The sequence below is a fragment of the Scomber japonicus genome, chromosome 15, assembly GCF_027409825.1.
Source record: "Scomber japonicus isolate fScoJap1 chromosome 15, fScoJap1.pri, whole genome shotgun sequence".
In the NCBI taxonomy this organism is placed as follows: domain Eukaryota; kingdom Metazoa; phylum Chordata; class Actinopteri; order Scombriformes; family Scombridae; genus Scomber; species Scomber japonicus.
In genome coordinates, this window is record NC_070592.1 from 25,372,948 (window position 1) to 25,388,977 (window position 16,030).

The following is a 16,030-nucleotide window of genomic DNA, read 5'->3' on the forward strand; positions in this document are numbered from 1 at the left end:
CGTGTGTAAATATCATAACCGTCAGCAGAACACACTGTACGCTGCTTTACATGTATCAAATTGTCTCTATGCGAGCCAAAATGAAAAATTCAAGGCTTTATTTACTGCTGCCTCAACCCAAATGAAGAGAATATGAATAAATCCACAGCAAACGTCTTACGAAGATTTAATGTACATTTATTCTTAACACGTGGAACATATAGTATAAAGATTTCATACTGAATAAATGATATTCATTAAGCCAAAAAAAGGAAAAAAGAGGAATTTACATCAAGTTTTTAGCTACATCATCTGAAATACAAATATGCAGAATCCGCATCACTGGAAAAAAAAACAAAAAAAAAAACAAAACAAAAAAAAAATAAACAAAAAATTAAAATGGTTTCTTCATCAAGGTCTAGTTTGTCATTTATGAAGGAGCTCAAATGGAACCGCAGACATGATTTTGTTATATTCTCTACACCCGGACCGGAGACGAACTGAAACTTTGAAGTTGTGTTTGTTGAGGGTGGGGGGGGTGGCGTTGGACAGCAGCTAAACACCCCTCCCCCTCCCTCCTACTCCTCCTCCTCCTCCTCCTCCCCTGGAGCAAAGGTACGAGCAGGGCGAGGCTGCTGAAGGTAACTGAGAGGGTGGCGAGGGCGGGGTGGGGTGTGTGTGTGAGGGGGGGAGGGGGGGGGGGGGGGTGTGGGGAGGGGAGGCGTCAAGTAATCACATGGCGTACTTGATGCGTCGAACTTGTTGTCGTCAAAGATTAAAAAGATGGTGAAGAGCAACAGAATTTGAGAAAGAGAGAGAGAGAAGTGTAATGTACAACATCATATATACACTGCAGCTTGGACTGCATCTAGAGTTGAGGACCAGTCCTAAAGAGGTGACTTTTTAATATAAGGGTCAAGTCATACAATCAAGGGACAAAGAGAAGAGGTCGGGGTGTTGTAGGTTCACCATACTTTGGGGGGAAAGCCGTTTTCTCTCTCGACATTAACTAAAACTGTTTTTAAAAACTACAGTTTGCTGCCAAGCCAGCGTATCTCAGTGTGAAACAGTATTATTACAGTATGTTTACAGTTTTTAAGGTGTACAGTACAGAAAAAAGTCCTACAATCTACTGCACAGGCCTCCCATGACAGATGTCTGTTCACAGCCAATAATGTGGTTCCTGTGGGGCTGAGTATATAGCATCCAAAGTTACAGCAATTATACCACACCACAGTCTGTGAGTCTATGTAGCCTCCAAACATGAACCATAATATTGTTTAGTCCGTGCCCTCTTCTCCCTGCCGACCCCCCTCCCTCCCCCCCGAGGGAGAAAGCGAGCACGTGTATCCCCCAAGCACATGTATCCCCCAAACTCACTGTAAACGAGACAGCAACTTTGGTTACAGTTTTTTTCTTTTTTCTGGAGATTTTTGTTTTTTCATTAAAAAAAACAAGTCCTTTTTCTGCAGGGCAGCACACTCTGTCCTATGCCTGGGTCCCAATCTGCTCTTCTTCGCCAGTATCTTTCCATTTTCAGAAGTTTAAAATCCACAGCTACTTCATGATATTCCTTCCTTTAGTGAGAAGCAGGGGGGTAAAAAGACAGTGGAATCCGAGGTGATTTTGCATAAATTAAAAAAAAGAAAAAAAAAGAAAAAAAAAGGACAGTCAGTTTTGCTCTTTTCACTCACACGCAACAGACACACAAAAAAAGGGGGGGGAGGAGGGGGAACGGAAAGAGGCAGAGCTGAAACCTCCCCACGGCTGTCATGACTGGCCAATCAGAAACAGTACGTCACAGATCACTTGGGACACCATAGAGTTCATAAGTGGGGACACTGAGATGTCCAGTAGCCGCGACTCATACAAAGTGAACTCCGAGTGGTTTTCCTCCACCTTAGCCAGTGCGTGCAGGGCCCGGGCCGCCCGCCGCATCATGTCCACACTGGTGGGCTCAAACTGGGGTGCGCCCTGCATTTGTAACAGGGAGCTCTGGCTCTGCTGGTACTGCGTGGCCGCTAGACTGTCCTCGAGGAAGCCTAGCAGGTTACCCACGCTGCCTTTCTGCACGGCGATAGCCCGTGCTGCGAGGCTGTCGCCGTGGGCCAAGTTAGCCAACAGGACGACTGCCATTTCCCGGCAGACGGCCACCTTGCGCTCGCCGACCAGACGCACCAGTGAGCCATAGAGCTTCTCCAAGCGGCTGAACGGTGGCGTTGCCAGAATGAGGTCGACGTTGTTGTCCTGGATGCTGAGCTTGCTGAGGGTCTCAAGGACCAGTCTCTGGGGGGAAAGTGAGCCATGGGGCCCCAGCGTGGGGAAGGGGTCCAAGGCCTCTGCTGAGGGGCAGACAGCCCAGTGGAGCAGGCCGTCAAGCAGTGGCAGGCATATACTCTCTGGATAGATAGAAAGGTCCAGCTGGCCTGAGATGTTCGCCAGAGTGACCAGGCAGTTCTCCCGTAACACCTCGAGGCAGTCCCACCACCACTCGTCTCTCTCGCAGCTCACGCCTTCATCTTCCTCTTCCTCCTTCTCGTAAGTGACCGGCGCCTGTTTGCGTTCGGGGTGCCTGTGGTGGAGCAGCACCAGGCGGCCCAGAAGCAAGAGGAGGCCTGGGTGTTTCGACATCTCCTGGTCGTTCCCAGGGACAAAGGAGAGGCTGCGCACTATGTTGGAAATGCAGATGCAGCGCCGGGCTAGTGAGTCCTGCCAGTCCGACAGAGTACTGAGTGGCGTTTCGTCCTTGCTGTGAGGCTCGTCTTCTAAGATCTTGATGTTGCGGCGGCTTTGCAGGTCAGGGTTGATGCTGAACAAGTATTTGCCGTTTTCTTTCTGCTCCTCTGCGCCTCCACGAACAACTTCCTCCGTGACTGATCCTGGTCGCGCAGATAGTACATCGTCAATGGTGGCAGTGACTGGTGCGCCAATAGGAAGAGGAGGAGGAGGTGCCTTCTCTGCTGGAGACTTCTGAGGTTCAGATGGCTGGGGCTGCTGCTGCCGGAGCTTATTCTCCCCATGGGACTTCGATTTCTCAGGGTTTTCCGTCGCCACCTCAGGCGTCTGGACCTTCTTGCGATTCTCGGAGGATGTTGCCGTGCGTTTCCGCTGTTTGAGAAGGTTCTTCCGGCTCTCAAAGTGGGTCTGGATGTGTTCGGTAGTGTCACCACCACCAATGCTCCAGTGTATCAGGCCGCTGTCAAAGCACTGCCGCTGCCCAAGCTTGGATGAGTGGTTCAACAGGAAGGGATTCTTCTTCCGCACCAACTTGATGGGGAGTTTATCAAATTTACTAGCCTGCCTGGGCTTTTCCGAGTGGAGGTTGGGGTCTTGGGAGGACCCTGAGGTAGAGGTATTGGGTTCCTTAACAGAAGACTCCCTTTCCTTCTCCTCTTCCTCGTCCTCTGAAGACCTGTCTTTCTGGGAGCCGTCCTCCTCCTGTTTCACTTGGACCAGTGAAGAGGCGTCAGAATTCGCCTTTGTTTCTTCTACCTCTTCTTCCTCGTCGTCCTCTTCATCTGTGTCCATGTCCTCCCCCTCAGGCATTGGAATTTCATCATCAGAATCATCAGCAGCGTTGGGGTCTATGAGGGTGCGCTGGCCGGGGTCTCCTACTTCATACTCCTTTAAGATACCAAAGATCTCGATGAGGCAGCGTCTGAAGTATTCCACCACCAACTCCAGGAATCCAGGAAGCTGAGCAACCGAAGAAGATAATTACTAAAACAATCCCATGGTTCATACAACGTAAATCATTTTGTTAAGAATGTTCATGCGAATGTAGCTTTGTGGAACTTACCTGGCATAAGTTAAAAGTAGTAATGCTATTGTCATCATACAGTAAAATGTTAATGGTGTCCAAGGCCCACGTGCTTTCCGCTAGTAAGCCTGACTTTAGTGACATCATCACTCTCCATGCCTCAGGAGTGCCTGTTAATAGACAAGAGCAGAATGAATGTGAGCCAACTTGATCATGATCAGTTATTTTGGTTGTAAAGACAGATAGAGGTGCCCCAGTTTCTATCACCATTCCAAATCAGTAGCTTACAACTGTTAAATGATTATAAAGAAGCTTCTCCAGAGAACAGCCAGGGTATCAAATATCAAATTGCAAATTCAGGTCAGGCAGGCTGGTGGTCGTTCATCATACCTTTAGTGATGATTACCATTTTATGACCTCTGTAAAACTATGTCTTCCAGTTCTGGTTATACGGCTCATATTTTTGCTGTGGTTTTTAATTCAATCTTTTTCTGTGCCTATTGCCAACAGTCTGTGTTAGCGGTGTAATGGTAAACAAAATTCTCGGTTTGCTACACAGCTCAGTTTCAGGGTCATGGTTAGGTACAGCAGATAAAAAAGGAAAGGTAATTTTTAAATTTAAAAAATGTTTTTATAGTTGTTCTGAATGGCTTCACTCAAAGGCGGAATGAAAAGCTGACCATCAGAGAGGGTAGGGGGATGGAGAGACGCAATATTGATTCACTACGGAGATAAAGGAGCATGTTTTAATATTGTTGTATTTCATCAGTGTTATGGGTCTCTCATTTGTCATTCTGATGGAAGTAACACTACAGGGCAAACAGGCTTCTTTGGCTAAGCCTGCTAGCATATATCCATTAGCATGCTACAGCTAAGTGATGTGCTGCCAAACATGTTCCAGGTGGAACTCGCACTCTAGAATTATTGTTCTGCACATCGGAGTAAGTGGATTATTAAACATTTCTGACAGTAATTGTTTGGGTCATGGACCTTACCAAACTGAGGAAAGTTGTGCACTCAACTAAACATCCTGTACTGAATGTTTCAGGACAAATACATGTAATGTTACACCACTAGTTATTACCCAAATGCATTTACAGGAAGAATTGAGTGCCATGAGTTGAACGTTTTGTACCTATGTCTTTCATGGTTAGCCGCCTGCGAGGTTTCAGGTGGGGTTGGGAGGCCTCTACTGAACCAGGAGGGAAAGCCACATCTCGCCTGATCATGGGTTGCTGTACAGGGGCCTGGCCAATGTGGGAGGCTGGCACCGGAGGTCCGGCTTTCTGCACTTTGATGCCCGGATGCATGTAGGGGGACTTGCTGGGCGATGTCCTGCTTTCCATGGGCCTGGGCATTGGCGCTGGGCTTGACACCTGAGGAATGTGGTTCTGTGAAGTCTGGTAGGTGGATGGCAGGGGTCTGGTCATGGGTGGTCCAGAACCACCGGGGCCAAAAGGTGGCTGTCTCTGGTTGACATGGCCAGGCCATTGACCCTCGTGGTTCATGCGTTGGTCTGATGGTATCATCTCCTCAGAGCGGTTCATGCCATGGTAGCCAGGGCCCTGGCCAGGTACAGGAGGTCCCTGACGGTTGGGATAGTTGGGGTAGCCCATCTCATTGCGGCCCTGCCACATTGGGCCCTGTGGGCCATCAGGACCTGAAGGCATGGAGCTTGCCATCATTTGGGGTGGCATTGGAGACTGGGAGTTGGGGCCTGCAGATGATGGTCCTCGGTCCCGGCCAAAGGGAAAGGGGAACTGGTTTTGTGGGCCTGGTGGTCTGCGCTCCCCACCAGGGTATGCATTATACTGATTATACATGTCCTGTTGACCCTGGGGCCCAGAGGGCTGGGGTCCTGGCTGCTGCTGGCCAGTATACGGGACATTGTACATTTCTCCCTCATGGCGCTTGGCGGGAGGACCATACCCTCCATCTACAGGACGCTTGTAGTTCTGTCAACAGACAACAGTTAGCATTAACAATTGAGTATTGTATGCAATCATATCATATAGAAGAATTAATGCTTGCATCTTTTTTAAAAGAATGCCAGCAGTAATAGGAAAGTTTATGTTTAATACATATGTAGTAAAAAAACATTTTTAATCACGGGAATGTTGAAAACAGGGAATCAAGCTTCAATAGGAGCACTACAAACACTGAACAAAATGTTCTTACCGGTTGCTGCTGTGGATACATTCCTGGTTGTTGATTTGGGTATGGGCCACCAGGGGGAGCTCCCTGGCCAGGGTACTGATTGGCATAGGATTCATGCCTGAGAACAATAGCAAAAGAGAAAACTTTATACTAATTCATTCTTCTTTTCAATTGATTCCACAGGTATTTTAAGTATAAAAAGGCTGATACATGTACTTTCTTAACATTACTACACTGGAAAAATACCAACCATCTTCTTCTTTGGTCATAATTAAGACAAATCTAAGTATTGAATGCTGCGTACCTTTGCTGTGGTGGAGGGCGGCTGGGCGAGTACATCCCTGTGTCGGCTCCTGAAGGCATCATGTTGGGCTGAGGAACTCCTGGTCCCATGCTGCCGTCAGGGCCCATGCCCGGCTCCTGTCTGTTAAACCAAACAAACAATGCTAGTCAGTATATTTGGTTCTAATGAATACACAAAAGGATTGGTATAGCACACACAATTCCCCTAAAGCTAACTTGTCTGGCACTCAATAATACCCTTTGATAAAAATAAAATAAAATTACAAAAATATATGGTATTGCTGACACATAAAGATTAAAGTAATGTTTACCTGCGGTCGTATCCGTAAGGGTACTGTTGCCTCTGGCCCATCTGCATATTGCCCATGGGGCCAGGTGGGCCTCTGTTGTACTGTTCTCCCATCCCACTGTTAGGGCCTGGCGGCATGAACTGCTCTCCAGCTTCAAGTTAAAAAATATCATTAGTTTCAACTCTAACAGAATTCCAACAGCATGTGATCTAGTTGGTTGGCACTTACCTTTCCTCATGCCGCCGAAGGGGTCTTTGTTGGACTCATAGGGACCCATTCTTCCCATTATCTCTGGGGGGCCAGCCATACCAGGCTGGTAGCCCTGAGAGTTGGGAGTCAGGGCGTTCCTTCTAGAAAATGCTGGGTCTCCACCATCAGCAAAAGGGTCCTGCAAATTTACGCTACTCCTACAAGAGAGCAAGAAGCTTGTTAGTAAATGGTGGAATTTTTGGTTCATATACTGTAAATCATTTTCTAGTTCCCAAATATTAATTTTTGGGAGGACATTTATATTACTGTACTTCATAACTTAATCTAGCCTTTATTTCTTGTTTTACTGCAGTTATTTCCAAATATTTAATTTAATCAACTGTTTTCATACCTCCTTCATTATTATACTCCTCTTTAACACAAATAGGTTGGTTGTGAGTATATCATAACATGACCTCCGACTACATAACTTAAAGCCTACTTTCATGTTTGTTGTACTCTATTACTATATCCAGATGCAAAGATCTAATTTCTCCACAGGGATCAGTTTCATGTTATTGTGATGACTCTTAATATTGTTACTGTCAGAAACATGAGACTATGGCTTCTAACTCGTACCTGACGCCAGGCATAGGAGGCATTTGTGTGTGCGGTGTGGATGCTGGCGTGGGGGGCTTCAGGTCTCCCCCTTCTGCCATCGAACTACTGGTGGACTGAGGGGTCTGGGGGCCTTGGAGGGATCCTGAACCAGCTGCAAAACAAGGACATACACATACTGAGTACTGGCAAAACAACAACAACCTCTGGTTTGAAAAAATTCAAAGATTACAGAGAACTCGAAAGAGCCCCTTCTCCTCCAGGAATAAAGGCGAGACTTGGGAGCTGATAGAGGCAGAGATAGTCTTGTGGATATGCTGAGCACTGCTGGGGGCTTTCAGGAACACATGCTGCTTTTGGCAATCCTAAATTCCATTAAGAAATTCCTGAGCTCTGCACAGAGCAACACAGTTTGTGTCAAGCTGACTGGCTTTTGAGTGCACAGCCAGCGAAAAATGTTGAATCCTCCAGCTCATCACAGCATGCCAACCCTCCCGCCCCACCACCCCCCCATCCCCCACCTCCACTTCCCATCACCCTCCCTTACCACCGCCAGGCTCTTGGAGTCACCAGGAAACAATGATCTAAACCCTGACTCTGACAGATTACTGCCTGGCCTGTAGAGACAGTGACTTGTGTATGTGTGCGTGATAGTGAGTGATAGATTGTTTGTGGTGTGTATGTATGTGTGTGTGTGTGTGTGTGTGTGTGTGTGTGTGTGTGTGTGTGTGTGTATGTGTATGTGTGTGAGACATAGTGGCACTCATCCTTAACTTCAACTCAGGACTTTCTCACTATTAGCACGCCAGTCTGATGACTCACAGGTTCCCATTCATTAAACTGGCACACACACACACACATACACACATACAACACTGGGGTCACTTGCAGGTCACATTTATTCACATTTTCTCACATCACCCTCTTGCCTGTCTCGCTCTCACACATACACACACACACACACACACATTAACCGGCTCCCCCTCCCCCTCCCCCTCCCCCCTGGGCAGGGATTTCCCTCTACTAAAGATGAAGGGAGGAAAAGGGGAGGAGGAGGAGGAGGAGGGGGGGATCTTGTGAGGAATGGAAAAAAATAGCATGGTAGAAACAGAGAGTCAGAGAGAGAGAGAGAGAGAAAGAGAGAGAGTCAGAGAGAGAGAGAGAGCGAGAGAGAGAGAGAGGGAGAGTGAGAATCGTGTGACTTTTACACACATACACACGCACATACACATACACATTCAAGCTCTTCCCCCCATTCATCATTTTCTGGCTCAGTACTAATCTCCAGGGAGTGTTGCCTTGCCTCTGTAGCCCTGGGCCAGGCACCAGGCAGCGAGGACACGCCACTGACGGGGGCATCGCTATCGCCAAATCACCTCCCGCCACACGCCGCCACCACCACCATCACCCCTCCTCACCCCCCATCCCCACCACCACCACCACCACCACCACCAGCTCTTCCTTCATACTAACTAGAAGGCTGATGCCAGCTGACAAGCACCCTGATGTCTCCTGTAACAACACCCCGGCGCTGAGTCAGTGCCCCGTGTCTGACAGCCTGGGTCTCGGCCAGACTGAAACAGCACGTGGTCGCTCCCGGTGTGGTTGCTCCTGGCAGCTAATAACAGGAGTCCCTCCAAAACAAACAGCTTCCAGGCGACAACGCGAGCCCTGAGAATCCCCCCACCCCCCCCCTTCAACCTCTGGTATGACACGCTGCCAGTGTACACACCGACTTTTACCCGGAGTTCATTGAAAGATTTGGCATGCTGGTCTCTGTTCGCAGAAAAAAAACACCAATGAGGGTTGGGGGGGGGGGGGGGGGGGGGGGGGGGTCTGAAAGGACAAGTCTTTCGTCATGTCCTCTGCAAATGCCAGGAGTATTCCCCCAAGAGATGCGTTTCTTGGAATCATCCAGAGGATCCAGTGGACTTCTGTGACTTACAGCTACCGCTCCATCATTTACAACTCCTCCGGTCGGTGTATACGACTATACCGAAAGAGCAGTGATTTATGGTGGATGGCAGCCCCATACAGGAGATGACAAACGATGGTCTAAGATCAGCTTTTAACATTGAAATTAATAGGATACAATAAAACACGCGAGTTTATGGGCAGATGATGTGAGGTAAACAGAGCAGGAAAGATGTGATGAATTGCACAGCACACGAGGGAGGAAAAAAAAGACTCATTCATTCATTCATTCATTCAATAGAAGTGGACTTCGATGTGTAACTCGGAGGGGGAAATAAATGGTAATGAGGTGTGGGAGGACGCCAGCGCTCACCTGGGCTTGGAGGCTGGATCTTCGGCTGGTTCTTTTTGGTGTCTGTGTTGAAGAAGTCCGGGGGCGGGTCCTCGCCACGCTCGATCTTGCACTCGAAGGCGTACAAACACTGGATGTACTGTTTCTTGAGCGAACTGGCCGCGCTGCTCGACGTGCCCACGTTCAGGTTGGTGGCCAGCTCCCTCCACTTCTTGTTCTTGTTCACCTGGTGGGCGATGAGAAAAAGGGAGGGAGGCTCAGAAAGATGCAACACAACAGACTCGTAACAAAGCACAAAGCCATGCTCGTTCTGAATCAGTGGATATTCCGCTCGATTTGAGGCGGAATCAAAGTCGTACCTGGGTGAGGCCGCCGATCTCTTTGACGGATATGTAGAGTCTGAATAGGTCGAGAGGCTTGCGTCCCACGGCGGGCAGGTTGTTCATGCCCATAGCCTTCTCCTCTGCAAAGGCCAGATATCGGTCCACCCACATCTTCCTCTCTGGCTCTGGGCCGAGCTCGTACAGGCGAGTGATCTTCTCATTGGTGATGGTGGAAGAACTCGACTTCTACAGACAGACAGATGACCGGAAGAAATTGTGAGATTGAAAAAGAAAAGTCTTAATATTTAACAAGAATTGGAAGTTCATGGATATAGATCTTCTACCTTTTTTGATTCTGGTTTGGGGGTTCCCTCCACTTTGTTGTTTATCTTCTGGGCAGGGTTAACTTTGTCCATGACGAACTCTGAACTTGGAGCCATTCCTGGGTGTTCAGGGGTAACAAGAAAAGGATATTAAAATAAAAGATATGCAGTCTATAAAACCAGTTCTTGGACTAAACCTCCAAGCCCATATTGTACAACAAACCACCTGATCGGGTCTGCTATGTAGCCTTTACTCACCAGGGGTATTGTTGGCCATGTTGGCTCCCATTGGGTATGGTCCTGGACCTCCCTGGTTCATCATACCGTGCATGCTGTTCATGCCAGGGCCGTATGGAGAGCCTGCTCCCATCATGCCTTGGGACATGTTGGGATAGCCAGGTGGCCTGAAGAAGAGAAGGCTTGTTTAGAAGTAAGACACTGCTTGCTGATAGGATTTCATTACCAAGAAACTCCAAGAAATTAAAATTTAAGAGTCTGTTGTCCTTTTAATGCTTTTCTGTTTGATGCTGTAACAAATCTATGTTTTTTCCCCTTTGTGTTTACTGGGTTCAGCTTATTCTGTAGGACACATCAATTTACGTCATTTGATTCTAGCATTTGCCAAGTCCACAAGAGCCTCTTTGTAGGCTGAGCTGGCGTCCTCGCTAGGGAAGGATGTGATTCACTGATCTCAGAGACCATCTCTTGCTCTCTTATTCTCTCCATTTCTTCCTTTTCTCTCATAGATAAGTGTTTTGGTCCACTGCCATCTACTCTGCAGCACACAGGGACCAAAACACACAGCAGACTGGCTTGCACGTGGGAAGAACCGATCAGTTTTCATGCTCGCAGAAGCAGCACACACAGTAAAGCAAGGACACATATATTCTGCTAAAAGATAGAAAATAAATTTCTCTCGGTTCGATACAATGAGTTGCTCTGAACCTCAGCAGTGAACTGTTCCCTTGTGTCTCATTGAGATAGTGATGCAGTTGGTAGTTTTAACCACTCACCTGTGTTGTATGGAGTTTGTAGGTCCGTGGTGCATGGAGGGGCCGCCGTCCTTCCTGTTCATGCCTGGAGGGGGACACATCCCGGACGCCACCTGAGGAGGCATGGCGCCCATGTTAGTGGCCATGGCGGGACCGTAGGGCCGAGTAGCCATCTGTCCTGGGGCTATTCTGCCAGGAGGCATGTTTCCATATGGAGCCCCGCTGCCCTGGCCGGGCATGGGGTTCATGGAGCCGCCCATGCCAGGACCACTGGGGTAGTTGGCGTTGGGCATCCCTGTGTAGCCGGGCTGCCTGGGGTAACCTGGAAGTGTCAGAGATGGACAAACATTAAGACTGTTGCTACATGAGGCTGCTTCAACACTTCACACTTCACACAATCATCTAATGGACTCTGATGCCAGCCGACTGTCTTTGTAAAAAATATATTTCAGTCGAAAAACAGAGAAATCTGTGGATGGACTTCTACTCATTTCTCCCTGACGAGATAAAGACTTTCAGTAGTCCGGCTCTAAATTTACCTCTGTGCTGCCTGTTCTGACAAGTAGCCTGATGAAGCGGGTTTTATCTGGCCCTCGCTGTTCGCTGCTATGACTCATAGCAGAACTTCTTCAAAGCTCACAGAAACCATCTGAGACTTCAAAGTGTAGTGATATAATTTGATAAATATATGAAGTGAGAGAAAACTTTAAAGCATTTTCAAATCTGGGCTATCTACAATACTCTGATGGCTGCAAGACGACAACTGTAAACTCATTCATAATGTTTTTAGGGGATTTAAAAAAAACCCTGCATGATAAGAGGGAGGAGAAGTGCATCACTCAACACTGTACTCTCCTCTCTCCTCTACTATTATGTTTACTAGTGGAGAGTTTTACCTTGTGGGCCATACTGGCCCCCCTGAGGCCCATAGTTTCCCATAGAGTTGTTCTGGGGATAAGGTCCCATTCCACTATGCATCTGGCCTCCCGAAGACTGGCGTGGAGATAAGGCGGAGCCAGGTTGTCCAGGGGACCCGTAAGGAGGCATCTGAGGGTTGCGCATGTACACTGCAGAACCAAAGATTTAGGTCATCATTAGATACGCGCTCCTTCGTTTGGAGATACCTCACTTAAAATCCTACATCTGCTACAACTACGTGACACGCTGTGAACTCTTTCCTCATTTGACCTGCCAAGAAGATTACCAGCTTATTTAAAGATTCATCCTGGGGGAGTGTTTAAAGGAGGGAAGAATGTATACAAACGTAATCTATGACACCCAAGAGTTACTGAGGACGTGGCACATATTCTTGCAATGTTGCCTACTGAGCAAATGAAGGCTAGGTGCTTTTGTATAAGCAGCATGACCATATCTTGGACTATATGCTTTGAAAGGCACCTATAAATAAAATGCATTATTATTAAAATCTCCTTGAAGCATGTCACCATACTCACCCCTGTCCTGACCCATGGCTGACTGGTTCATGGAAGAGTGCATGATGCTGTCTGACTGGACGCTGGGCGGCCGGGGAGGCATCTGATTACCTGAGAGACAGAAACAAAGTGTTTAGGAATTCAAATTAATCCAAGAGACAACGGATGAACTAGCTATCTTAGCTAATTCCGGTGCTTTTACATTGTAATTTGAAATGTTCATGAATGTACACTGTCGCTTTTTAAATAAATAAACTAAATTAAAAAAAAGAAACTTTGGAAATCAAGACTGCCCTTGACCTGCTGGCCATCAAATGACAGCGAGCCAATCAAATCCAAGCAAAAACTAAAATAAAAAACTAAAATAAAAGACAGTGTATCATCCACAATCACTTGTCGGTGGTGTCTCTGCTGTATGACTGGTTTTACGAGCATCATGTTAGGAAAAACTTAATGTTCCCATCTGGTGAGTCTCTTCATGAATTACAAATGTGATCCTCTGGGTTTTGCGAGGTGCGCGAGTTTTGAATGAAAACTGAATCTGTCTCCTGCTTGTTTGCTGAATGTTTCGCACAATGTCTGATTATACACTCTCTAAACACACTGAGCACAGCTAAGGTGACACTTCTATAAAAAATGCATTCAAACCATTGCAGCTGGTTATGTATTTATAGCAGATATGTTTTTTTGGGTTTAGCAGTTGAAGTGAAATGACTGTCTTCATTTGTTATTTCTATTATTAAATTCTTATCCTGTCATTTAGCACAGCCTCATGCTATGCCTTTATACTACGTGAGCAAAAGCATAACATTTTCTAAAAAAAAATGTACCTGGCACAGCAGCAGGGGACAGAGGGCCGGTGCGGGAGGGGGGTGACGCTCGCTGGGGAACCCACAGGCGATGGCGAGGGTCCGCGGATGCCCGGCAGGTGGGGCGAAGTGTGCGGAGAGAAGGGCGACTGAGCTGGGTTGCTCTGCTCGCCCTGACTGCTGGACACCCCTGAGGTGCTGACGCCGGGGCTCAGGGCTCCCTCCGTACCAGTGGGCAGGTCGTCAATAGACCCCGAAAGATCCTGGAACAAGAGGGGCGACACGGGGTCAATGATGGCTTATACAGGACTTATCCAAACTCAAATGATCCAAATTAGTTTGAATTAATGAATTAAAGAAAGATTTCAAAGAGAAAAATATGATGAATTAAGGTGGAATTTATAGTGGATGATAAACAGCAGTAAACAACACATTGGACATTCTAACAGTTTGATAAATATAAAACCTGAGCTGAAAGCTGTAAATATTAACAAATACATTTCTTATTTATTAAATACAGTGAGCATAACCTGAAGCCAAAGACCCACACTGGGACAACTACTCCACTTACTCCAAATCATCTGATGGAAACACACCTCATTCAAATTTAATCTGTAGCACCATTTCAACCATTTATAGCATGACTTGATATTTATATGGAAATATGTTTAGAAGAATAAACCATCATTCAAACATATCGCTCCTGTGTGGCTTCAAGTAAACTGAGATTATGATGAAGAAGTAAGAAGTACATGAAAAGGAAAAACGGATGCACAATATCAACAGCAAATCAGCGCGCGTGTGTGTGTGTGAGTGTGTGTGAGAGGGGGTGTTACTGTTTTGGTGAGTGTAAGCAGGGATGTAAATAAAGCCCGATTTGGCTCGTGACTCTGAAGTGTGAAGGAGTTGGAGCATTTGGAGGGGAGGTTGGGGGGGGGGGGGGGGGGGGGGGGGTTGAGTCTGATTCAGATGAGAGAGAGTCTCGTCAAAGTCAAGTGAAGTAAGAGTGATTTTTGCCATTGTCGGCGTGCGTCTGTGTTATTTTACGCTGTCAGCACAAGCGCACATTCGGGTACAATGATTTATTTTTCTTCCTTTCTTTAAAAAAAAAAAAAAAAAAAAGTCCCACATCTTTCCCATAACGATGATAATGATCCGTCTTGGCGAGAAGCGCTCGGTTTTTGTGTGGCTCGCAGTGAGAAAGTGGTTGGGAAAGAGAAAAAAAAATAAAAAAAATTGAAGCAAGTCATCTCGAGAGGCAGTTGAAATAATTGGTGCTGGGCACAGGCTCCGGTGCCATGTGGTGTTGTTATTGAGCCTCGCTGGCTGTGACACAGAGACAGCCAGGCAGGCAGGCAGGCAGGCAGGCAGGCAGGCAGGCAGGAAGGTAGGAAGGCAGCCGGCGATGATTATGTTTGTGGGAAGGTGAATGTTTACACACTGGCCGCTCACGTGGAGCCCATGTGCTTACTCAGAAATGCAAGCTCATCTGCCAGTCACATTGGAGGAGGGAAAAAAAAAAAGAGAGGGAGTTAGGAGGAGGAGGAGGAGGAGGAGGAGGAGGGAAAAAAAAGCACTCATTGGAAGGTGGCCAACTATTCCCATAGAAATCTCACACTCGCAGGCTGGCTGCAGCCCCGAAGCCGGCGGTTTTGCACTTGAAACGGCGCCCGTTGCTATTTTTGGGACGTGACCTGATGGAGGAACCCCAGAGGGAGTGACAGGAGGAGAACGCTGATTCAGAATCCCCCCCCCCCCCCCCACACCTCCACCACCACCTCTCTCTCTCTCTTTTTCTCTCCAATCCACCCCCAGCCCGTTCCCTCTGCCCTCTCCCTGCATCTCTTCCTCTCTTCTTCTGTGACTGCACATGCTCAAGCCTTTTCTGACCCACGCGGGAGATGTGGCGGCTGCAGAAATCGTACAAGGCGTTTCATTGGTCGGTTCCCGATTGATGCTTGCGAATGTTTAAAAAAAAAAAAAAAAAAACGGGTCATGTGAGCGACAGAGTGGGAGAGATCTTAATGCTCTGGAGTGGAGAGCAGAGATCAAACGGCATGACATTCCTTGCTTAAACAACCGTGGCGGGATCCTTTTTTTTTTTCCCAGCAGCCAGCAACATCAGCTGACCTACATCCCCCCCCTCCTCCTGCTCCCACACACCCACCCTCCACCTCCCACACTTCCCAGCCAGCACCTCTGCTCAGACATCACAAGACCGGTCATCTGACAGAGAGCTCCGTCTTGCCACGATGACCACCTTGGTAGCGGCTACACTCAAAGCTTCAGAGTCATGTCCTTGTTAGAAAAAAAAAAACCCTCCTACACCCCACCCACCCCCTCTTCTATCCTGGACCATAGGGCAAAAAAGGTCAGGGGTCTGTTCCTGGAGTTACGCCCCCAGGAGTCACGCCACGGTAGGAGGTCATTGTACTTACTTCAGTCATGAGACAAGAACGAGGGATGAAAGAAGTCTTTAGGATAGATTTTTAAGACTAGAAAAAGACCCTTAAAGTAGGATTTAGGGGTCACCAGGACCCATTTAAGTGGTCTGAGCAGAGCAGGGATCAACTGAGTAAAAATATATG

General features: G+C 47.5%; 1 protein-coding gene across 1 annotated transcript in view; it reads right to left on the bottom strand.

Annotated features, from left to right (window-relative positions):
- Window positions 1–681: 681 nt before the first annotated feature.
- arid1ab (AT rich interactive domain 1Ab (SWI-like)) overlaps window positions 682–16,030 on the bottom strand; it is a 53,529-nt gene continuing 38,180 nt past the window's right edge. The window contains 17 exon segments of the mRNA XM_053334178.1: window positions 682–3,675; window positions 3,779–3,909; window positions 4,875–5,694; window positions 5,918–6,014; window positions 6,201–6,320; window positions 6,511–6,640; window positions 6,718–6,896; window positions 7,318–7,450; window positions 9,584–9,788; window positions 9,922–10,131; window positions 10,230–10,327; window positions 10,467–10,612; window positions 11,222–11,522; window positions 12,097–12,267; window positions 12,655–12,744; window positions 13,464–13,503; window positions 13,505–13,705. Coding sequence (XP_053190153.1) covers window positions 1,750–3,675; window positions 3,779–3,909; window positions 4,875–5,694; window positions 5,918–6,014; window positions 6,201–6,320; window positions 6,511–6,640; window positions 6,718–6,896; window positions 7,318–7,450; window positions 9,584–9,788; window positions 9,922–10,131; window positions 10,230–10,327; window positions 10,467–10,612; window positions 11,222–11,522; window positions 12,097–12,267; window positions 12,655–12,744; window positions 13,464–13,503; window positions 13,505–13,705 — 4,998 coding nt within the window. The 3' untranslated portion in view covers window positions 682–1,749.